This window comes from Polypterus senegalus, chromosome 12 (assembly GCF_016835505.1).
Source record: "Polypterus senegalus isolate Bchr_013 chromosome 12, ASM1683550v1, whole genome shotgun sequence".
NCBI classification, from domain to species: domain Eukaryota; kingdom Metazoa; phylum Chordata; class Cladistia; order Polypteriformes; family Polypteridae; genus Polypterus; species Polypterus senegalus.
In genome coordinates this window covers 36,989,759-37,015,030 of record NC_053165.1, presented here as the reverse complement: position 1 = coordinate 37,015,030, position 25,272 = coordinate 36,989,759, and the positions used below count along the sequence as shown (strand labels likewise).

General features: G+C 40.7%; 2 protein-coding genes across 3 annotated transcripts in view; one reads left to right on the top strand and one right to left on the bottom strand.

Annotated features, from left to right (window-relative positions):
• LOC120540257 (centromere protein P) overlaps window positions 1-25,272 on the top strand; it is a 337,335-nt gene that overhangs the window by 147,814 nt on the left and 164,249 nt on the right. The window lies entirely within an intron of this gene.
• Window positions 1,801-21,350, bottom strand: omd (osteomodulin). Of its 2 annotated transcripts, XM_039770858.1 has the most exons (4): window positions 21,091-21,350; window positions 20,672-20,692; window positions 4,180-5,162; window positions 1,801-2,675 (listed from the first exon to the last, which is right to left on the bottom strand). In XM_039770858.1, exons 3-4 carry the CDS (start codon window positions 5,138-5,140, stop codon window positions 2,395-2,397), a joined length of 1,242 nt encoding a protein of 413 aa, XP_039626792.1. In that variant the 5' UTR covers window positions 5,141-5,162; window positions 20,672-20,692; window positions 21,091-21,350; the 3' UTR covers window positions 1,801-2,394. The 2 variants fall into 2 exon arrangements, with proteins under 2 accessions (XP_039626792.1, XP_039626791.1); XM_039770857.1 differs by lacking the exon at window positions 20,672-20,692.

Genomic DNA, 25,272 nt, shown 5'->3' with positions numbered 1-25,272 from the left:
TATGCAGAAATCAAACTATTCAGAAGTAGTTAATAGTTATCATGAAGTTCTTAATTAAGTTAGTGAGTACATTTATAAACCCATGACTCATATTTTTAGGAAGTCACTGTGCACTGGGGAAATCCTGAAGCACTAGAAATTGGCAAATATTTTTCTGTTGCATAGAAAGGGTGATCTGACAGATCTAAGCAACTATAAGCCAGGGCACTTAACGTGAATCAGAAGTAAATTAATGGAAGGAATTATTAAGGAAAGATTGAGCAACACATAACAAGAACAGGAGTTTTACTGAACAGTCAGCATAGGGTCAGATGAGGGAAATCTTGTTTTACCAACACACAAAAATTCTATGATAATGCAACAAAAGGATGCAATATTAATTTTCTTGTCTTTCAGAAAGCATTTGATAAAGTACCACATGATAGGTTGGGGATGAAACTAAATTATGTGGGAGTTCAGGGTGTAATGTTTAGATGGTTAAAAAAAGTGTCTCAGACAGAGGAAGCAAAGAGTTATAGTGTGAGGAGCCATATCAGAACTGTTAGAGTGGTTTCTTTAAGTGATCAGTGCTTGGGATCCTGTTATTTGTAATTTATGTAAATGTTTTGGATAGGAATATAAATAAACAACTGGTTAAGTCTGCAAATGACAGCAAGCTATGTGGACTAATTATTTAGAAACCGTTGAATCATTACAGAGGGACGTGGACAGCATTCAGACTTGGGCAGATTTGTGTCAGATGGATTTTAATGTAACTAAATATAAAGTATTATACCTCACAAGAAAAAAATGTTAGGTTTAAATACACAATGAAAATTGAAGTGTACCTTATCAGTAGGATTTAGGAATCGTAGAGGACTCAACTTCCAGATAGTGTTCAGAAGCCATTAAGAAGTTTTATATAATGTTAGGCTATATGAAGTTTAGAGGACAAGTCAAGGAGGTTATGCTGAAGCTTTTTAGCACACTGGTTAGACCTCATCTGGAGAACTGCGTACAATTTTGGTCTCTAGGCTACAAAAAACACATAGCAGCACTAGAAAAAGTTCAGAAAAGAGCAACTAGCCTGATTCCAGAGCTACCGGGGGTAAATTATGAGGAAAGATTAAAAGACCTGAGCATTTTCAGTTTAAGCAAAAGAAGATTAATAGGAGACATGTTGAAAATTATGGAGAAGTATTTAAAATTCTAAACGGAATTAATACATTGGATTGTTATTTTAAAATTAGTTCATCAAGAACACGGGGGGAAAAAGCTGGAAACATCTTAATGGTAAATTGCACACAAACATCAGGAAGTTTTTCTTCACCCAGCGAACCATAGACAAATAGAATAAGTTGCTAAGTAGTTTGGTAAACAGTATGATTTTAGGTACCTTGAAAATAGACTTGATGTTATTTTGCAGGAATTAAATGGCTTGGACTGGTGAGCTTTGTTGGGCTGAATGGTCTGTTCTCATCTTGATTGTTCTAATGTTCTAACAATCCTGGACTGCTGAAGCTATAACACTAACCACTGTGCTATTGTGTAATTTCAGAATGATTGGAAATCATTTTGTGAGTTATCAGCAAATACTGTTATTTTATGAGTTCATCTTTGTGACTTCAGCTAAATGAGTGATGCTCCATAGTTCTTCCATTGCCCATGGTAGAGCTATCTGGATTAGTTATTTGCTGAAAGCTATTAATTTGTTCTTCCTGCACACAGCAAGTGACTCTCCTTTATGCCTCTGTGCATGATGTGATTTTTTATTTTGTTTTTACTTAGCAGTAAAGTGGACTATAAGCAGAAAAAATGAAGTCAACGAAAAAGAAATTTGTTTATTTTACCCTTTACATGTAAGCAACAATAATATCACTGCAGTGACCACAATAAGATGCAGCTATGAAAAAAACACACTTTTTAACTGGTTTTATTCATGACTATAATTCTTAGTTCAGCTATTTAACAGTGATGCCAAAGCACAATTTCTTTAAAGCCTGCTAATAAATCTGTTCAATAAGATGCAGCAATACAGCTAATGTATTATAAGATGCTGGAAATGACAGAAAAAGTGAACATTATTAGTTAATATAGAATTCACAGGTTTTGTATCATAAAATTAAAAATTATATCTTCATAAATGTTCCAGAATCCTTGAGGATGTGCTCAGCCTTTACATCTGTTAAACTAGTATAATTGTAATGAAGTGTAAAGATTGTAAGGTTTTCAAAAACTTGTGCAGTAGTAAACTAATAGCTTAATACTTCATGAAAATATAGAATTTTAAATTTGACATTTGAAGACTGAAGATTTCTTAAATGACTTATCAAGTTGTGACATCTTTACTAAGTGAGTATTTCTTTAGTTGGATGATGATATATTCATTTGTGTGTTGTACTTTCAGTTCAATTTTTAATAATCCCATATGTCTGTTTCGGTATATTCTTGTGTTCCTGGACTTTGCTCTGTTTCTGTAACAATTTGAGTAAAGGTATAAAAACGTTGAAAGACAGGAGGCAAAAATTGTTGAGTGACCCTCTGTTCCCCATAGTAGATGTACTGAATTCGAGGAAAGCATGAGTAAATAAAGTTGTTAAGTGGCTTGCTAAGCTTGTTGTGGTCAATACGAATGTATGTGAGTAGGTTTGGTCTGGTATGATCCACTGATGGGCACATCAAAGAAATATTCAGATCTGTAAAACAAAACATAGAGAAATTGGTTCTTTTGTGTGTACTTTAATCACTTTATTACACATTCTCAGAAATTAAATTTTAATTTTATTAGCCCCCCTTTTTCAGATTGTGAAATCCATCTTAGTATTTGTCACTGCAATTCAATTATTTATGTTTTCACATGTAGTAAACATTACTTTAAGCCACAGATACCTTCCTTTGCCATGGATGACTGCAGTGTTTTTGACAGTCATAGATCTTAAAAAACATGTAATTCTGAATAATTTTCTGTCATCTAGCAATATATAATGTAAATATAGTTTTTCAATACTTTGGTGCAATGTTGTCATTAATATAATATTCTGAATATTTACAAAAACACCAAGGGTATCCTGTCAGACTGCAGTTGTGTATAATGGCATTTATCTTCTGATACAAATATTGGCAAGACTACCTTGTACACATAAGAAGCTAGATCTTAGTTGACTGTAGTGTATTCTTGGCAAGTTAATTTAAGTAGAGTTGTGTTTTAATTGGAAGAAATAAAGAGAAATCTGCAGTCTGATATTCAGAGTAGAAAAATGTTATGTTGCAGTACCTGCTTGATCCCTAGTATGTTGAGCAAAATGCTAAGGTAATTCAGTTGCTTGTTATATCTAAACATTAGTTTACCCTGTTTTAAGTAAATTATATGACGGAAGAACTGTGGTTATTGCTTTATATATTTGCATTTTTCTACTCCATTTCACAGAATTAATTTTCAGTTCTTCCACAATTTGTAACTGGTAAATTAACACAGATAATTTAGATAAATTTAATTCTTAACGTTGGATGTGAAAATTGATACAGAAAAAGAAACAGCACAGCTACAGTATGTTAGGGAGAAACTAAAACACTACTAGATTTTTCAGTCATGTTGTTTGATTTTTAGGTCAAAATGAGAAAGTGTGAAGCATGTAATGCCTTTAATGGGGAGAACAAGTAGAGGGCACACCTTAAGGCAAACTTTTAAAATTGCTGTACAGAAAAGAATTTGAAACATTTTGCAGCCAAAATGCTCCACTCAAATGAAGACTACCAAAAACAATGAAATTTCCTCTTTTTTTACCTCAAGATATTCTGCAGTATAAAATAGCAGGAGAGGGCATGCTTTGAAAAAATACTTCAGCTCATTCATTAGAAGAGATACACTGTATATGGGAATGCTATTACTTACTTACTTCTCAACCACTTGTTAAAGGAAAAAAAAACAGATAATGGATGTTTTCAAGCAAGATCTTAGCTCCAATAGGTCAGCTAAGATATAAGATTTGTAAAAGTTTCAGCATTGCAGGGTTTTCAACATTAAAAGCACAGCATATGAAAAAACTTGCTACAATGGAATTCTTCACACAATAAAATGTCTCTCATACTTGATGATCAAATTGATGTGGCACAATCAGCTGAACTACTGATATGTAAAAATATACCCCTCAACCCCCCTTAGCCCATATTAATAACTGTGTATAAGACTTGCAAACATACCAAGAAATTCATTATCATTGAGGTACAGATGTTCCAGGGATCTTGGGATAAAGAAAGTTTTTGACAGTTGATTGTAGCCAAGGTTCAGTTCCATTAAACTAGAAAGGTTGAAGATATTATAAGGTAGATCTTGTAATTTGTTGTAGGATAGTCTGAGAGACATAAGGTTTGGTATTTTTTTGAAGTAGCCTTCGGGAATGGATGAAATTGAATTGTTCTCCAGTGATAATTGCATCACAGAAGCTGGAAGCTCAGGCATGACTTTCAGTTTATTATGGCACAGATTGATTTGCATTAGGCTTTTCATTTTTAGTAGTATTTTGCCTTTAAAGACAGAGTCAGTGAGTTTGTTTCCACACAGATCCAACATTGTAACATTGACTAAGTCTTGGAAGGCATCTGCAGATATCTTTGAAATCTGATTAAAGCCAAGAAAAAGTCTTTGAAGGCTGCTAGGCAAAGGTGCTGGAATATCCACCAGGTAGTTGTGTTCAAGGTGAAGATGTGCAAGGTTTTTCATTTTAGCAAATAGCCCTCTGTCAACTTGCGAGGACCTTATTTTATTGTTGCTTAGATTAATATCTCTGAGAGATGTAGCATTGACAAATGCACTTGCACTTAAAGTTTCAATGTCATTAAACTGTATATACAAATGACGTATGTGCTGAGGAACATTCGGAATTGCTTTCAGTTTTCTGTTGTCACAATACATTGCATAAGGATAGGTGGGAGGACAGAAACACTCACTGGCACATTCATTCGTATACTGGATGTAGTGATCCCCATATTCAAAGATGTTGGTACTTGGATATAAAAAAGTTGGTAGGTGAGCAACAGGACTTTCTGAATCTGACCAGGTGTCATGTTCATTGTAAACTGTGTATTCATCTTCATAATCCTGACACAGCATTTTTGCCAAAAGCAAGAAGAGGCAAAATGATAACTTCATTAGGGCACTCATGATTCAGCTATTGTCAAGTAGCCTGTTGAAAGGAGAAAGTACATCAAGACTTGTTTATTACTTTTGAATCTTTGTATATATGCTGTGTGTGTAAATGTATAAAACAACTGTTCAGTGTAATTAAGCTTCCATAAATATTTTGTACAAGCTTGCAGGGAAAGGTTGATATTTCTATATGTATTGTTCTCAAGGTTCCTTTATATTTTGTTGATTTGGCTCATTTTGAGTCTGTAAACGTTCATAAAAAAACAAATGGAAAAATTAGGGAGTGTTGGTCTAGGCTTACATAAAGCTGAGAGAACAAAAAAAACTACCTGCAAGTAAAACATTCATATTGATACAGAATTGAAAAAAGTCAAAAGTCAAAAAGACAGAACATTAAGGAGTTTTCTTTCCATTAATTTTTACAAACCTAAATCTTGAAAAAAGAAAATCATTAAATGCATATCAATAAGAATTATACAGTAGTCATTGTGGATAAGGAAAAATGTTAAAAAAAAATACATAGGAACACAAATTGAACACATGGGAGGAGTGTTCAAAAATGTGACATATCTTCTCCATGGTGCCCGGTGGTCTCCGAAATCCTCCACATCCACTTTCTGTAGTTTTGTGCTGAGTTCTTATTTATCAGATCGATTCCAATATGTACAGAAATGTGCTGACAGTACTCCATCATTATACACAGAAGTTCAATATGGTGTCCCACAGAACTCAGTACTTGGACCTTCACTGTTTTCAATTTACATGCTTCCACTAGGATCTATCATTAGGAAACATAATGTTAATTTTCACTCGTATGCAGATGACACCCAGTTATACCTTTCATTTAGATCAAATTAAGTTTCTCCGATGTTGTCTTTAATTATTTGTGTTAGTGAATTAAAGGAGTGGATGGATGAGAACTTCCTGTGTTTAAACACAGATAAAACAGAGATGTTAATTGCTGGATGGTATGACACTGATCACAACAATATTTTGTCATCATTTAAGTCAGTTAGAATCATCATTAATTTTACTGAATCTGCCCACAGTCTAGGAGTTATCTTTGACTCTAGCATGTCATTTAAAGCGCACATTACAAAGTTGTCCAAATCATGTTTCTTCCATCTTAAAAATGTTGGAAAATTAAGGCGCTTTTTAAATTAGTTAGGATTCTGAGAAATTAATTCATGCATTTATTTCTAGTAGGATTAACTACTGCAGTGCTGTGTTCAAACTGTTCTTTATACAGCCTCCAGTTAATCCAAAATGCTGCTGCAAGAATTATTATAAGAACAAGAAAATACAAACACATCACTCCATTTATTAAATTCTTACACTGGTTCCCGGTTAAGTTTAGGGCAGATTTCAAAATCCTCCTTTTAATATATAAAGCAATAAATGGCCAAGGCCCGGCTTACTTGTCTGAACTTATCAGGACTTACAAACCAGAGTGCACATTAAGATCTCAAGATGCCGGTCTGCTAATGATTCCAAGAATTAATAAAATAACATTGGGAGGTCGAGCTTTTAGTTACAGGGCCCCTAAACTGTGAAATGGTCTGCTTGCTACTGTAAGAAATGACCCTTTGGTCTCAGCTTTTAAATCCCAGCTGAAGACTCAATACTTCAGTTTAGCATATCCTGACTAGCGCTGCTAATTAAATGTACAGACTGCATCTCTGTTGTTAGTCATTATTTATTTATTTATTTAGCACTTTAAAAACAACATCAAGGCTGACCAAAATGTTGTACAATAAAAGCCCAACATATCAGACACACAAAACCAAAGGGTAAATGAAACAGAAACACATAAACACATAAGAACTGAGGAGATTCTTAATAATAAAATATGCAGATAGCCAACATATCATACTGGGTTAGCCAGAGAGTAAAAATGTGTTTTTAAAAAGGATTTAAAGACAGCTAGTGAAGGAGCCTGCCTAACGTGCAACGGCAAATCATTCCAGAGTTTTGGGGCTGCAACTGAAAAAGCTCAGTCACCTCGGAGTTTGCATCATGTCTTGGAAACATGTAAAAGCATCTGGTCTGCTGACCTTAGAGAGCAAGACGGTACATAAGGGTGCAGCAGCTCCGACAAATAAAGAGGGGCACAACTAATAAAGGATTTAAAAATAAATACAAGGATCTTAAAATAAATTCGAAAACGAATTGGAAGCTAGTGAAGGGAAGCCAAAATCGGGGTAACATGCTCATGCTTTCTTGTGCCAGTTAAAAATCGAGCAGCAGTGTTTTATACCAGGTGTAGGCGAACAATGGAGGCCTGGCTAATTCCAAAAAGAAGCGCATTGCAGTAATCTAGACGAGATGTTATAAAAGCATGTATCACTGTTTCAAGGTTGCGCTTAGACAAGACAGGTTTGATTTTTGACAGCCGCCTCAACTGGAAAAAGCAAGATTTTACCACTGTGTTCACATGGCTATCAAGTTTTAAAGTGGTATCCATTTTCACACCTAAATTTGTGATCATGGATTTCTCAAATTGAGCCACAGTGGAAAGGTCGATGCAGGGGGTTCCACTGGTGCTATTGGGTCTAAATTAGCACTAAAACATAAGTAACATGATAGAATTTGTTACTAACCCTCACCTATTCTGTTTCTCTTCTGGGTACTCAAATGTGGCACTTGGTGCCATGGCCCACCTGCCACGTTGTTTTGCCTGCCTAAGGTAAAGTCATCCCTGATGGAGGATTGCAGGAATCGTAGGGTAGAGGGGTTCTGGCCCAGCACTGACTCAGCTGTGGAATGGCCAAATAGGGGAGGCAGCTTGATGGCTGAGGTCTTCTGGACTCTAAACAAATCCAAATCATGTTATGTGATATCATCAACTGTTAAAGTCTGCTCCATACTTGTACATTTTTTATTTTTTATATTATATTGAGGATTTGTTCTGTGTATTGTATTGTATTGTATTGACCCACTTCTTTTTGACGCCTACTGCATGCCCAACCTGGAAAGGGGTCTCTTTTTGAACTGCCTTATCCAATGTTTCTTCCATTTTTTCCCTACAAGGGTTTTTTTGGGAGTTTTTCCTTGTCTTCTTAGAGAGTCAAGAGGCAGGGCCTGTTAAAGCCCATTGCGGCATTTCTTGTGTAATTTTGGGCTATACAAAAATAAATTGTATCATTTCATCTTATGTCAGGGCGGCACGGTGGCGCAGTGGTAGCGCTGCTGCCTCGCAGTTAGGAGACCCGGGTTCGCTTCCCGGGTCCTCCCTGCGTGGAGTTTGCATGTTCTCCCGTGTCTCGTGGGTTTCCTCCGGGCGCCGGTTTCCTCCCACAATCCAAAGACATGCAGGTTAGGTGGATTGGCGATTCTAAATTGGCCCTAGTGTGTGCTTGGTGTTTGTGTGTGTCCTGCGGTGGGTTGGCACCCTGCCCAGGATTGGTTCCTGCCTTGTGCCCTGTGTTGGCTGGGATTGGCTCCAGCAGACCCCCGTGACCCTATTCGGATTCAGCGGGTTAGAAAATGGATGGATGGATGGATCTTATGTCATACATCAGCACTGGCATCAACATTATCTTTAACCTTTTTAAGTGAATTGCATATAATACAAAAAGCACCTGATGCAATAGCCATGTCGGTCTGCCTGTCTGCATGAAAAACACAATTCCCAGTGGACCAGTTTTGTTGGAATTTGGCACGTTTATTCTTTAAGGGAAGTTGCTGAGATGGTTCAGTTTTCATTGAGATATTTTAAATACAGCAAGCTGTATATATTTTGGAATTTCAAAAGTTCCCTTTGAAAGCTTTAGTGAGTATGCAAACTTGTCTATCTTAAAACGCAGAACTGTTCTGTGCGAATTTAGCAATGAATTATTTTAAATTTTACCTTTAGCAATTACTTTGTCTTGTATATTTTTAATATTGTTTTCCTTTACAAAAACAACTACATTTATGTATAGCACATTTTCATGCAAACAATACAGCTCAAAATGCTTTACACGATGAAATATAAAAAGGAAGTTAATATGTAAAACATAAACAAACAAGATTAGGCAATACTATTATACAGTATATAACAAGGAAAAAAGTGCGGTCAGATGACCACGATGACAGGAAAAGCAAAAAAAAAATCTCCAGTTAGGCTGGAGAAAGAGAAAAAAAAATCTGCTGGTGTTCAAAGCCAAATGACCACCCAGCCCCCACTAGGCATTCTACATAACATAGATGGTCTAAATCAGTCCTCATGGAGTTTACTCGTTTGATAGCTTCTCTTTACGGCAGAACAGTAAAATACCTGCAGTTGTGTGTGCTGAAGTAAGTACGCTTTGCTGCAGTATATTGGATGTGGCAGGGTCAGACATAGGTAGAGCTGGATGACTGAATATTACCATATATGAAAGGTATGTTTTAGATGTGTATTTCAACAACTAATAAATATATTCTTTGTTTATTCAATAATAATAATTCTGTTTATCTATGTACAGAGTTAGTGCTGTTCTTTACCAGAATGCTGGGATAAATTTCATTGTATGCTAACAGTGTGGCTTCTGCCTTTGCCCTATCTCATGCTTGCCACTGTGGTTGCACGGCGTGTTGTTGCAACAGCTCACTTCTGCTGCTCCTTGAAATAGAAGTGGATGAAAAGGTTGTGCACATGTCAGGGTTGCCAGGGGCCATGACCCGGCCGGGACGCCAGGAGGGACCGGAAGAGGGTCAGAGCCCTGCCTGGATCACGTGGGGTTCGCCTTCCGGGTTGCTTTGGGGACCACGGGTCAAGGGCATGGAAGCCTTTCCCTGTAGGAGCCCGTGGTCACCGCCAGGAGGCCCCAATGCCTTGGGACTTGTTTCCCAGCACTCCTGCCACACCAGGAAGTGCTGGGGGGAAGATTTATAACGCCGCCCGGAGAGCAGCGGGAGGACAGCCGGCACTTCCGCCACGCTGGGGCGTGTAACGGGACTGCCGGGAACACCAGGTGCTCGTCCGGGTCAGCTATAAAAGGGGCCGTCTCCCTTCATTAAGAGCTGGAGTCGGGTGGAAGGAGGACGAAGCAGTGGAGAGTGGAGGCGGCCCGAAGAAAGGCATTGTGGCCAGGATTATTGACTGACTGGGGTACTGTGCACGGTGTGGATTGGGTCTTTGTGACCATTGTTCTGGGTCTTTGTGACCATAATTTGTAAATAGTGTAAATAAACGTGTGGTGGTTTGTGCAAAACAAGATGTCTGCCTGTCTGTGCCCGGGTGCCGTTGACATCTGGCGTAGTCGGCAGGATGCTCCGCCTGTTGCAAGGCGGAGACCTGCAACAAATAAATTTGTTGTGGACGGCCGGGCGCAGCAGGGGACACCACCCACGTTCCGCGGGTGCTGCGTGCACACAGCCCCGCGGAGAGAAGAAACCCCACGGACCTCCAGGGGTCCGTTTGATGGCCATACTTCCCTGACACGGGCGGGAGGTATGCCTAGCTGGAGAGCAGCGGTCTCCAGGGATCGTGCCGTTGCTGCAGGCCGAGACGGCATGGCGTCGGAAGAAGCCTTGCCGAGGAGGTGTCCTCGGTTGGACGGGTCCGGGAAGGTGAGTTCCCTGCCTAGTGGCAGCCGGCCCGGGAGGCCGGGCGTGTTTTTTCTTTCTCAGGCAGGGACTTCCCGGATTCACGTCGGTGGCGGGCGCATGCCAGTCTGCAGGGCGCTGGCAGCACGGCGGCAGCCGCGAAGGCTGCGGAGAAGGAGACGCTGCGTCTCGAAGAGTGCTGGCAACAACAGAGCTGCCGGCAGGCATATCGACGCCGAAAAGGGAGGCAAGATGGCCGGACGGATGTCCCTCCCCCTGACAGGCACGCGGTTGGACGGTGTGTCTTGGGTGCCCGCCAATGACCGAAGAGAGGCGGGACCAAGGAACGTTAAATCCGCGGGCGGGGAGACCCGATTGGACCAGAGGAGAGGGCCCACAGGAAGTGGCCGACGTCGGAGGCTGACGTACAGGTAGGCTCCGCGTCGGTTGACTTTCTGTCCTTGCCGGCTGCTCTGGCGGAGCTCGGGGCGTGCCTTCAGCCTGCAGAGCAGAGTGTGTTACAGTTGCTACGTGCCCTCCGGGCTGCAGTGCGGGATCTGGAGAAGAAGGCGCTCGCGACCTTACGGAAGTTTCGACTGACAGCGGACGGTGCGGCGCTGGAATCTCCAGCCGGAGAGATCGGCGGATTTGGTGAGTACAGCCGACTCCGTGCAGCAACTGGGAGGGTCTGCCGAAATGGCTGTGATAACGATGAGCAGTTTCGAGTAAGCAGCCCTCCGACAAATAGTGCGGTGCTAATGGCTGTATCGCTGGCGAGGGGAGTCCGAGAGGACGCAGAATGGACACGGGCTGCTTAGTGCCCGGGTCCTAGCGCCCGCCCGAGTTGGCTGCGGCCTCGCGCTGTACTGTAGGGACGCAGACGGGAAAGGGGCTTGTGTTTGTTAATACAAAGTCGCGTACCGTCAAGGCGTCCAAGAGTGAAGGGAGGATTAAGCGGCTGGGTGCTGCTTCCTCCAATATAGTGAGACGCGTTGCTGGGTGCACGCGTATGGCTGGCTGCCCTCTGGGGGAGCAGAGGGAATCCCTGAGGCAGGCAGAGAGAGAGCAGGCGGTGCCGGCGACTCCATCATCGAGAGGACACGGAAGCGCGGAGAGGGTGCCGATCAGGCAAGTGCCGGGTGATTGGAGGGGAACGCTGCCGTGCATGGCACGAGCTGGGTGCTTTGGCAGCGGTTCTGCCCCTGTGTTCTCTTTGTAGGGACGGACCCGGCGGGCTGAAGGAACCCTTCGTGGCGGAACAGCCCTCTGATGTCGGGCCGTCAGCGGAATGATCTCTCTGCCGTCGCAGCTGCGCTCACAGCTGGAGGAGCCTACGGGGAACGAGTGGCTCGGAACAAAGGGCGCTGGAGGTCTCGGAGGGGTGCCGATCGAGGAGGCCCCGGGGTGCCGGTAAAAGGGGGGAGCACAACCTGTGCAAGGCACAGGGATGCACCATGGGTTGGTGCTCAGATTGTGTCTCCGCCCCTGTCCCTGCTAGGAGTGCGGGGCCGGACCCCGGCTATCCTCAGGTAGGACCCGTTTCGGGACTCTGCTGCCCTCGCGGGACGGGTCGCTCTTTCCCACGAGTGGTCTTCGCTGGCTGTGGGGCACTGTCAGGGATGCCAGGGGCCATGACCCGGCCGGGACGCCAGGAGGGACGGAAGAGGGTCAGAGCCCTGCCTGGATCACGTGGGTTCGCCTTCGGGTTGCTTTGGGGACCACGGGTCAAGGGCATGGAAGCCTTTCCTGTAGGAGCCCGTGGTCACCGCCAGGAGGCCCAATGCCTTGGGGACTTGTTTCCCCAGCACTCCTGCCACACCAGGAAGTGCTGGGGGGAAGATTTATAACGCCGCCCGGAGAGCAGCCGGGAGGACAGCCGGCACTTCCGCCACGCTGGGGCGTGGCCAGGACTGCCGGGAACACCAGGTGCTCGTCCGGGTCAGCTATAAAGGGGCCGTCTCCCTTCATTCAGAGCTGGAGTCGGGTGGAAGGAGGACGAAGCAGTGGAGAGTGGAGGCGGCCCGAAGAAAGGCATTGTGGCCAGGATTATTGACTGACTGGGGTACTGTGCACGGTGTGGATTGGGTCTTTGTGACCATTGTTCTGGGTCTTTGTGACCATAATTTGTAAATAGTGTAAATAAACGTGTGGTGGTTTGTGCAAAACAAGATGTCTGCCTGTCTGTGCCCGGGTGCCGTTGACACACATCTCATTACATTACTAACTGATTAAGAACTGTTGCATTACAGAACCATAAGATTGTGAGGATTGTTGCATATTGTGAGTACTAACCTACTACAAACACAGCTGGTATGCACGAAAAACTCCCGGTATCTCAAACTACAAAATCGAGATGTAACGGTATGGAGTAACGGTACAACTGACCCACTTCAAGCACTAACACTGTAAATTTTTGGCAAAGTAACACTATGATTCACCATCTGTCATGTTTGGATGCAGCCAAAAATTTTAGCATGAGATTCCAGCACAGAATCTCCATTGGGGTGTACTTCTAAAAATGTTAGGTGTCAGAAATTTGAATTGCAAACAGCTATACATCCAACAAGTAACAATAGCACATGAATCTGATTTTGTTTTTTGATTTCTCTATGGTGCCCTTGATAATGGACTATATATCAGGCAGCCTGCAGTGTGCAAGACTCAAAGACTTGATACTAATGTGAGCAACACTGGAGCACCACAAGGAACAGTCTTGCCTCATTTTCTCTTTGTTCTTTTTTTTTATGTTATTGATTTTATTGAAATCACACAACATTCCATACAAATAGATTAGTTTTTACAAAAATAGGATCAAAAAGAAATCAACCCCTACCCCTGAGAAAGAGAGCATGGCCTGCAGAGTAAAACTTAAAGCTAGTAAAAAATACGTAAATAGACAAATTAATAAGTGAATAAAGATAAATGGAGAAGAAAAAGAAAAGGGGTGAGAATCAGCTTCCTCAGTGCTTTAAAAGATTATTCTAAAATGTTATTGATTAGATCCTGCCTGGTTTTGAAAAAGTTCTGTACAGATCTTCTAAGTGAGAATTAGATTTTTTCCAATTTCAAATAGCATATAACATCAATTACCCACTGACTTAAAAGAGGAGAGTTAGAATTCTTCCAGTTGAGCAAGATAAGTCTGCGTGCCAGTAGTATAGTAAAGGCAATTACCGTTTGTTTGTCCTTCTCTGCTTCCACTTTAAGCCCATCTGGAAGTACACCAAACACAGCTGTTAATGGGTTAGGAGGGATTGTGACACCAAGGCTGTCTGAAAGGCATATACATATATACAGTATATATAGGGTGGTCCTGATCTAATTATGCAATTTTCATTATGCTATAACTTATTATGTTTATTACATAGAAAATCACCCAAAAAATCCTGGACCATCGAGAAGTGTGCGAACTGACGACATGAAGAATTGTTTTCGCGCCGAAATGGAATCGTCCCTGCAGAAATCAAAATCATCCAGACAATCTTGCTCTGCATAATTAGATCTGCACCACCCTGTATATGTATATATATATATATGTGTGTATATTGCCAGCTGGCCTGGGGACAATCATTTAAAAATATGACGAATCTCATAGAGACTATTGATAAACAGCGGAAAGATTCACAATGTGGAATAAATGAGCAGTCTCAGTATGAAACCCTACCAGTGTACGTCCCTAATCCTGAGCTCTGTCATCACCACTTGGAGCAAGCGCTGAAGGTAGTCTGATCTGTGTTCATGGAGATACTCGCTCATATGAAGGATTGCTAAAGAAACTAACGGTAGTAGTCCTCCAAAATCCACTCTTTGCAGTGATACTCGGGCAAGATTAGTCTGATAATTATGGATGGAGAAGGTACGTCCCATACTGCTTCCACAGCGTGTATAGAGCTGGGTGGGAGTGAAGATGCAACTCTTCGGGGTAATTTGGTGATTCCTGGATCGTCGCACTACTTGATGTCATTATCTGAGGCTGCGACATAACAGGATGAAACCACATCCTTTGAGGATACTGCGGATGCGTTTTCAATTTAGGCAGATGCTGGCTTCGTTTAAAAGGGAACAAGTGGAATGACATTTCCTTAAAATTTGCTAAAAATGCAGTAGTTCTGGTCAATGGCCATCGCAGTGAACATCCTATACCACAGGGCCCTCACTTTGTTTTAAATAAACACCTTCTTTATCAGGTAATAGAACAGAAAAGGGAGGTAAGGTCGCTGCTGTTAGTCCCACGAACCAACCAGAAGCACGTTTGTGAACTTGTACACACCCACCTCCTGGGTATCCATCTGGGCACCGAAAAAACCTTAGAGCATATCAAGCTCAATTTTTATTGACCAGAAATACACAAGGAGGTTCGTCGCTTTTGCACATCCTCTCCGGTGTGTCAACTGTGGCAAATTCCCAGCAGTTACTGTGATCCCCTAGTTCCGATTCCCCTAATTGGCATTCCATTTCAGAGTATCGGGGTTGACTTAGTAGGACCCCCTAGAGGCCTCGGCTGGAGGATACAAGTACATACTGGTCCTGGTAGATTATGCTATCCGATATCCCAAAGCTGTTCCTTTGTGCTCTGGTACTTCCAAAGCCATCGTACAGGGATCAGTAGGGGTCTTTGCGTCTACATCCCTGAAGAAGTCCTGAAGGAACAAGGGATGCCCTTTACCTCGCCGACGTTCAGGGAAGCTGCCAAAGTACTTAAAGTAAAGCATTTAAAGACCTCTGTATATCATCCTCAAACCGATGGTCTAGTAGAGAGTTTTGTTTTTTTTTTTTAATTTTATTGATTTTATTGTAATCATTCCATACAGATAGATCAGTTTTTACAAAAAAATAGGATTGAAAACAAATCAACCCCAACCCCTAAAAAAGAGAGCATGGCCAACAGAATAAAACTTAAAGCTGGTCAAAATACATAAATTGATGAGTTTCATAGGCAGATAAGAAAAAAAAAAGAAATGTGAAGAGAATTATTTCCTCGGTGCTTTAAGAGCTTATTCTAAAATATTATTGAATAGATCCTGCCAGGTTTTGAAAAAGTTCTGCACAGATCCTCTAACTGAGAATTTAATTTTTTCCAATTTCAAATAGTATAAAACATCAGTTACCCACTGACTGAAAGAGGAGAGTTAGGATTCTTCCAGTTTAGCAAAATAAGTCTGCATGCCAATAGTGTAGTAAAGACAATCAGTTTTTTTTGTCCTTCTCTGCTTTAAGACCATCTGGAAGAACACCAAACACAGCTGTTAATGGGTTAGGAGGGATTGTGACACCAAGGCTGTCTGAAAGGCACTTAAAAAACTTTGTCCAGAATGGTGTTAATTTGATGCAGGCCCAAAACATGTGACCCCAGTGAGGCTGGGACTTGGTTGCAGCGTTCGCAGGTTGGATCTTGCCCTGGAAACATTTTGGACAGTTTTAAGCGAGACAGATGTGCTCGATATATAATTTTAAGTTGAATAATTGTATGTTTTGCGCATATGGAGCTTGAGTGAATTCTCTGCATTGCTACCTTCCACTCCTTTTCTGATATGTTATAGTGATAGATCTTTTTCCCATTGTCCTCTTGAATCTTTGAAAGGGAGGGACTGTAAAATAATTTTTTGTATTGCAGAAATGCTGTCTGAGTCCTCCAAACTGAGCAATATTTTTTCCAGCATAGAGGAAGGTGCGAGATGAGGGAAATCAGGCAGGTTCTGCTTGACAAAGGTTCTAATTTGAAGACAGTAAAAGGTGTAATCAGAAGTTCAATTAGATGCTTTGCAAGGTGGTCAACAAAGATGCGAGGAACTGGGATCAGCTCATCCCCCTCGTCATTTGTGCTTATAGGGAAGTCCCAAAAGCCTCCACGGGGATCTCACCTTTTGAATTTTTATATGGACGACAACCCTAGGGTTTGTCCAGGGTCGTAAGTTCACCTTGGTTGCTGATCATGCACTTTTACAGTGGATGGTCTTACCCAAGAAATCAAACCGTCCAGTCATGAGGTAGTTTTTAGATCTGTAGCTGTATACGTTTTCAATCATTCACCAACAGGGCTCTTGAAACCCCAACACCGATTTCTCAGGTTCACGACTTCTCGGTCAGGAATGCCCGACCCAGTGGGTCTGGGCTGAGGGGGGGCCATGTCACACACGTGTATGGGAGGCAGCTGAAGGGTTTTCAAAGGGATAATTCCGTGCCAGACCAGGGGATGGAAGAATTTACTGATCCTTCCTCATTTTCATCAGCAGACCAAACAATTTCACCTGGACTTGGGTACATCACTTCCAGTTCCAAACTCAATGATGTCACTTCTGGTTCTGGGCCTGATGACAACACTTCCGATTCCGGCCCCAATGACATCACTTCCCCTGTCCAGCTTTAAAACCACCATGTTTGCCTGTCATTTTGTTCTATTGTTTGTTTAAATTCTGTTGAGACCTATTGTTCATGGTACCAAACCTTCATCTTTGGCAGCCTAATTCAAGTATACAGGCGGCTGCCCCCAAACATCTTTTTATGTCTGTCCAATCCATTCACAATATGTGTATGGTTGGTCTCATCAGTTATGGGAGATGAACGTCTGAAGTGGAACTCTGTTAGCAGCTGTGTTCTTTTTCTCTTTTTTTCTTTTATCTTCCCGAGGTATCCTGTATTTACTCAAGCCAAGGAGGCTCAATTACAGTATATGCAAGAATATATTAACATGACTGGCAGAAATAGGGTTCAGAAAAAACAGAATAGACAGCTAAAGCTTCATCCAAGCCTACACAGGCATGTCCAAGTTCAAGGTACAGCCTTTCAGAAACTGACCTGTAACAGATAGGTGAAAGCACAGATTTCCTGGGACCTCACGCTACTGTATCATCTTCAGTAGAGAGCGAAAATGAGAGCGATTGTACAAGCGAATCGGGCCAGGATAGCTCGTTGATTCCAGAAGATTCATTGAAACTGAAAATGGCCTTACCTTCCACGTTGTCAACCACCCCTCATGAGCCAGATACGTTGACTTCAACTGGGCTTGCCACTTCATCCATAGAGCACAGGTAAGACTGAAATGCTGCTGTTGTGCTTGTTTTGTTTTGGACATGTTCCTTCTCTAGGTATGTCAGAGGACTGGGACTTTGTGAAGTGTGCTCTAGCCTCAAGTGGAGAGGCAACATTGGTGGCCAGGGATGGAGAGAGCAAGCTCTTTCTAATCTATCCTTTTAATCCTTATACAGTAATTATAAGTGCTAATGTAACATGGCAATAACTCCTGGGAAAACTGGAAATTAAGGTCAAAGCTGTCTTATTTTAAGTTAAGACTATAAAATGACAGCAAACATTCAGAAACAATATATTCATGACCAAACAGTTAACTTTGTGAGCTGGAATGTTAAAGGGCTGAATCAGGAATTAAAGAGAAAGAAAGTACAGTATTTTCTCACCGAACAGGTCTAAAAGCTAAAACAGTATTTTTTACAGGAGAACCACTTATTAAGCAAGGATCAGTTTCGGATGCACAGAGACTGGACTGGCCTAATTTTGCATTCCATCTTTACAAAGAAACAATGTGTGGGAATTCTTGTACATAGAACAATAACATTTGTAGTAACAGATATAGTATCTGATCCTGAAGGGAGATATGCGATCGTCATGGGTAATTTATTTAACTGTAAAGTGACTTTGATAAATATCTACGCACCCAATGTGGATGATAGGGACTTCATTCAAAACGTATTTGCATCCATTCCCAATGTGAACACTCATAAAATTATAATGGCTGGGGACTTTAATTATGTTTTAAATCCATAACAAGTGGTCTCCTGTCACAAGGGCGATGACATCTAACACTGCAAAAACAATTACACAGTTTGTGACAGATCACAACTTATCAGACCCCTGGAGATTTCTAAACCCATACTCAAGAGCATATTCCTTCTACTCACCAGTGTATGACTGCTACTCAAGAATGGATTATTTTTTTATAGATAATAATTTTTTGCCTATGATTAAATCTTGTAAGTATGACACTATTGTTATCTCCGACCATGCTCCTCTGATCCTGGAGCTGAAATTACGATATTCCACATATTTATCCCGCAGATGGCATCTTAACCCACTTTTATTAGGAGACATGAACTGTACATAATTTATATCCAAGCAAATCGATATTTTTCGGGTGGGGGTTGATTTGTTTCAAACCTAGTTTTGTTAAACTTGACTTGCATATATGGAATGTTATCTGATTTTAATAAAATGAATAAAATGTTATAAAAAAATAAATAGAGCACCTGTCAAATAATAAAAAGAGTACACAACATGTGTTTTGCCCTGATTTGGGCTCATCAGGGCAAAACACGTTGTGTAGTCTGTATCATTTGACAGGTACTCTATAACATGTGTATGATCTGCTTCTCGCTGAGAGGGTGTGGCAGTTTTTTGTCGATCAACCACAAGCATTACCTGGTAGGTGACCAACCAAATAATTAGATTGCAATTCAGAGCTATGGAGATACATTTATTTTGTCCTGTGGACAAATATTTATCTATCTATCTATCTGTCTGTCCATCTATTTATCTTCATCTCCTTCTGTTAAACATCAAAAATATATTTTTATCATTCTTATCCCAATGAAATAAAGTACCTCACAAATTTATCATAAACCATGCCTCAAATGCCATGCAGGCTTTGAAAGTTTAAAGGAATTTTCCTCCATTATAAGTTTATCCATGCACATTTGGTTCATGTTGTCACTTTAAGTAGTTTCTCTGAAACAGCTCAGTTTCCCACATCTACTAATGGGGTCTCCTCACTACACTTAAGAAACTTGTTTTGTTCGTCAAGTGAACTGATTGTATTGATTTTTTCCCCCTTTAGTTTCTTTGTCTGTCAAAATCTAAATGTATTTGTATGTAAAGTTTTCTTGTGAGGGTCCAGCTGGTCCTGCTATTTTATCTTTCTATCATTCTCAACTAAATTGCAACCTTTTATTTTCAGGAACTACTGCTTAAGACTTGTGTTTCTCTTAACTATTTTTATCCCATTTTTTTTTCCACAGTGCTACAAAATTCCAAGTTTTTTTTTTGTACATGCATCCTCAGACTATTTCTCATGCCCCTAAACAAAAGATATCCTACTATCAAATAATGTTTTACACATACTTTTCCATTCAAGTACTTGCTTACTCTTGAAGAACTACATTTTTTCTCTAGCCCCTTTACATTTAAAACTAACTTTTCAAACCTAATCTTTGCTTCACCAATCCTGTGACCCTGTACTCATCAGCAATAATCTCTAACATCATTCAGGTTGTCAGCCAGTGCAACTTACTCACTCTGGGTCTAATCAAATCAAAGAATGAGCTAAACTTAGCACAGGGTCCAAACTGAACCTTTGTTGCACATTAGTATTTTATTGTTTGGTTTGATACTGAATGTGTGCCTCTCATGAAAAAAATACTTAAGAGAATGAGAGAATCTTAGTGGAATGGATAGAGAAAAGATTTAGCATAAGGACATACATTTGAGCAATGATAGATAGTCACATTTTAACCATTACATTTATATTTGCATGTATTAATTTGTTTATAAATATGCCGACTGTTTCCTTTGGGGAGGATAAGCTGATGATTATGATGTTTTCTGACTATATGGAAAAATAGTTGGTTTATAATATGGGTGGAGCTAAAGTTATTTCAATTAATGAATTTATGACAAATGTCTATTAGTAGCTCAGAACTGCTATTTGCTAGTAATGTTACAACTGGAAGTTTTTTTTTATGGGTATTCCACTTTTTGATGGGATCTGCCTTAGTGACACTTGAGTGAGAGAGAGACTCTTTATATGGCAATTTACAGCGGAAAATATTCTTTAGCCATTCATATGTTTTAGTTCTATTTCTTTGAAAATCTATGAGCACCTTCATCCACATTTTTAAATCAACACTTCTCGCTTACATTAATTAAAAATGAGCACATACAGTCGATTACAGGTGTTTTTCAGAAATCCAAAACTAATATGCATATCACAGGGTTTACTTCATGTTTCATCCCCATTTATTTACTTACTGTGATGTTGTTGCCTGAAACCTAAAATAGAAATATATATTTGAAGTAAATACTCACCATTTTATAGTGGTGTAAATTTATAAAATACAATAAAGGGGTATATTGGAGTATAATCATCATTTTGTTTGTTTTAGCCATAGCAAATATGTGATTTTAAAAATAAAAAAGAGTATTTATAAATGATTTTTAAAAATAAAAACACATCATGCCACAATAGTGAAATATTTGCTGCATGCATATGCAATTTTATGTATTTTTTTTATCAAAATATGTGTGTGTGTGTGTGCGCATATATAATTAGTGATCTGAGCTACTTGCCACACGCTTTGTATATGCATTAAAACTACGTTGCATGTCTGATGGACAATTTTACTACCAAAGCAAAAAAAAGACAATTTATATTAGGAATGAATTCTTACCTGTTATGTAGCTTCTTTTTTCTCTTTAAACAGATATTTTAGGATATCTTGCAGAAAGGAAATAAAGTGGTGTGCAGTGAGATAAATGCTTGCAGTCTCCTTCTAGAAAAGTCCACACTGCTGCCTATAAAACTGTGGAGTCAGATTAAAGTTTGTATTCATGCTTGCACGGTGAAAATTATCTTGGAAGAAAACAGAGCATGTGCTTTGTGACCTCAGTCAAGTTCTTCTTTTTTCCATTTTTTTGGGCACTCAATAAGAAACATAAAAGATTCAGAGACATTTAAATGAAACAATATGTGCTTTGTAATTTGTTCTTTGTCTAAGCCAGTGACCTGCGCACAGTGATGCTTAGGCATAGGCACATGACTAGTTTATCCCTGGATCTTGTGCTTTTTGGCTTATACTGACTTCTGAACAGATGATGAGCAGTTGCTGCATATAGTACAAACACATAGGAAGAGCTGTGTCCTACCAGTGACGTTCATGTTTTGCTTAATGTACATACAGTACATAGACAGACATAGATGTAGTTGTCTTTCTTACTCCCAAAGACTTCTGAATATTTTTGGATGTGCAGAACATTGCACAGTTTTTCTGCCGTTCATAACCATAGCGAAGACATTTCTATTTTCAAATTAATTGAATTGGATATTATTTAAATCTGAGTCTATTTTCATAAATTTAATGTATTGAGATTGTATTAACAACATTTGGAGGTTTGAAGATTAGTACTGCTCTCTCACATATCCAAGGAAATGGGAAATGTTGGAATATTCTTTCTTGTTGTTTGGCCTTTTTTGAAGTACTGCTACTGAGTTAACTGACAACTCTAAATTGTTATAGGTATGAGTAGGTGTGAGTGTCTCTGGCTTTGTAGTAACTCCCAGGCCATGGCTACTCTTGTGACTGATACCACCAAGATAGACTCTTCCCCTCAACCTTGAGTGGATTAGATAAGGGATTGATGGTGTTTTCTGACCATTCAGCTGAAACAGAAAATGTAAGTAAAGATTCATTTTGGGTGATTTTTTTTTTTTTTTTAGGATTTGTTATGAATTTTATTTGCAACTTTGCTCGGTGGTTGATGGGTGTCCGTGAGGTGACACACCTCTGGTCATGCATGACATCACTGCGACCACTGGCACTGACAGGGCCAGCTATGAGGATTGTGTTGGTCCTCTTGGGTCTGGCAACCATAGTGATAGTGACTCCATGTTCCTTGACTTAGAGGTCAGGGGTTGCGGTTCACTGGATCCTGGTTCTAGTGCCCTGTGCCAAATCGTTGGACATGGTATTCCAATACTGGTGGTGCAGTGAAAGAGATCAATTATGTCCCCTTGGGCAGACGCTGGAGACTGTTACAAAGCTTCAGGGTCTACAGAAGTGCCCATTTTCTGAATTTTGACAAGACTTCTTGTTGCCACTCTGAAGATCCAGCTTACGTCCAGTAGGCTACCAACTACTAGGAAAATGAGGCTGGACCTGGCCAGACTTCTAGATCATGCTGCTTCTAATGAGTTTGCACGCAGTTTGTGTAAGGAGCATATAGACTTGTGTGTGACTGCTGATCCAAATGTGATGTGACAAGACATTGAATGTTGCTGAGGGTTGTGTTGGTGTTACCAGTGTTCCCAGAAGGAGGTGTTTCATCTCAAAGAGCACCTTGGATTACATCAAGAGCAGTCGCAGCACATGATTTGATGGCAACTCCAGTCTGTACTGGGAACTGAGAAGGACAGCTGTAATGGCTCCTCAAATAAGAAGGCGTTTGTTAGAGGAATCTGTGAGTAAGTGACACACCATCTGTGGTTTAGTGACCCATGGCCTGCTAACAGAGGAATCAAAGTATTAAGCACATCCAAATCTTTTCCCTAGAGAGTTGCAGTCAGGGCAACTGATGGAATGATCCTTACGAATAACACTGCAGTTGTGACCAGATGGGCTCGCTAGTTTGAGCAGCTGTTTAAAGCTGATCCTTTGGCTAGGATGCTGGATAGATCTGGGTCCATGGTTCTTGATCCTCCAATTATCTGTGAACCAGCCAATCTTATTGAGATTGCAAAGGAGGTGAACTAGCTGAGGGTAGGGAAAGCTACAGGGATCTGTGGTATCTGCGGTGAACCTCTCCAGGCTGGTGGTAAGGCTGTCCTCCTGGCATTGCAAGCAAACTTTGCTTCCATTTGGGAGACTGGCATCATCTCAACTGAATGGAAAATGGGACTTGTCATCCCTATCTAGAAAGGAAAGAGTGATCGCCTAGATTGCAGCAACTACAGGGGGATAACACTGCTCTCGGTGCCGGGAAAGGTTTTTGCTAGAGTCATCCTCAATAGGACCATTGATCAAGTGTTCACCTGTCAGTGACTGGAGCAGTCTGGTTTTACACCTAAGAGGCCAACCATCAACCGCATCCTGGCACTCAGGGTTCTCAGAGTTTCTAGCCTTTGTCGATTTTCACAAAGCATTCAACTCAGTTGATCAAGCTGCCCTGTGGGACATCCTTAGACTTTGCAGGATCCCCTTAAAGTTGCTGGATATCATGGATTGCCTGTACACTGGTGCTGTGAATGCTGTGCAGGGTGGAAGCAGAACCTCTGTGTTTTTTCCCAGTTGATTCTGGGGTTTGTCAGGAGTATCTTCTTCTCTGTTCAATGCTTGCATGGACTGGGTGTTGGGCATGGTCATGGGGTCCAGCAGTTGTGCGGCATCTGATGATGAAGAGAGATTCACAGATCTTGACTTTGCCGACAATACTGTGGTTTTTGCAGAGTCAATGGAGGCTCTGATGGGGGCTCTCAAGAGAGTGAGTGAGGAGTCTGAGTGTATGGGCTTGTGAGTGTCTTTGATAAAAAAACTGGATCCAGGCCTTTGCTGACCATATCTAGAGGTTTACTTACCTTGGCAGCAACATTAGTGTCTCTGGTGACTCCATCTTATTTAGTCAGTTGCCTTTGGTTCATGATGTCTCTGGAAAGGATGACGGTCCAAGTGTTTAGAGTCCTGGGGCCTAATGTATAAATTGTGCATATGCACAAAAACGTTTCCACGTTCAAATCGCGATGTATAAAACCTAAACTTGGCATAAAGCCACGCACATTTCCATGGTAGCTCATACCCTGTCGTACGCAAGTTCTCTGCTTGGTTTTACAGACTGGTGCCACCCAGCGTCAAAGCAGTTCTACTGTTCCTGTGTGGTTATCCTTTCTTTTTTAGATCCACATCCCTGACACGGCTTTATAAATACACTGAAATTAGCTGCATATTGTTTATTAGTTTAATGCATCTGATTGTAATTAACCTGTAACAATATAATGTTCCACAGAATGGTCAAACTATTCCAAATACCATAACTGCTTTAGCGTTGTTACTCTCACTGCACCTCGGATCCCACATCGGATCATCTTTTTCCATATTACTCTAACTGCACCACTTGGAGTATTTATATCACTGTATTTGAGTGTGAATCACAGCAAAGAGAATTATCGGTATACAGCATCAAGCACACGCTGCCTCAGCCATGCTGTCTGTTGAACTGCTCTCATATGACAAACGCTTCAGAACCTTTCTTGTACTGACGTCGCGGTTCAGAAACAGTTTCATCCCAAGAACTCTAAATGCACTTAAATCGGTCCATCAAGTGCTCCTTGTAGAACTGTTTGTACTTATTAGCACAATCACCTCAATGTAAACTTGCACTACAGTTATAATATTGCACAACCTGAGCCACTTTATAAAGCACATATTTACATATGATGACGATATCATTTTTAAGATGAAATGCAGCAAAGTATGTTTATTATATTATACAGATAGAACTTTAACTACACGGTGCCGCAGCGCTAGTGAGCCACTGGTGCTCTGTATTCTGTTTTTTATAACTCATTGTTTTTGTCCTTCTGATTAGATGATGTATAGCCACCTGCTATTTGGCATTGTTCTATACTGTGGAATTAATTATTGGCGGGTTTGTTTTAAGGTAACCACAAAAAACAAATCTGACATTCAGGACCCTGTGCATTTGCATACTGTATTCATTCCTTTAAACAAAACATTTAATGATATATCTGTGCTTCTTTGTAGTCTTTATGATCTTTGTATAAAATGTTTGTAGTTACTTTGCATTAAACTAAATTTTGCACTTCTGTGAGTTATGTAATTCCAAATACTTGTAGTCGGAAA

Coding starts and splice junctions, on each gene's coding strand:
- omd (XM_039770858.1), bottom strand. CDS start 5,140: ATGAGTGCCCTAATGAAGTTATCATTTTGCCTCTTCTTGCTTTTGGCA. Junction 2,676..4,179: donor CAATGATAATGAATTTCTTG/GTATGTTTGCAA, acceptor TTTGTTTTACAG/ATCTGAATATTTCTTTGATG.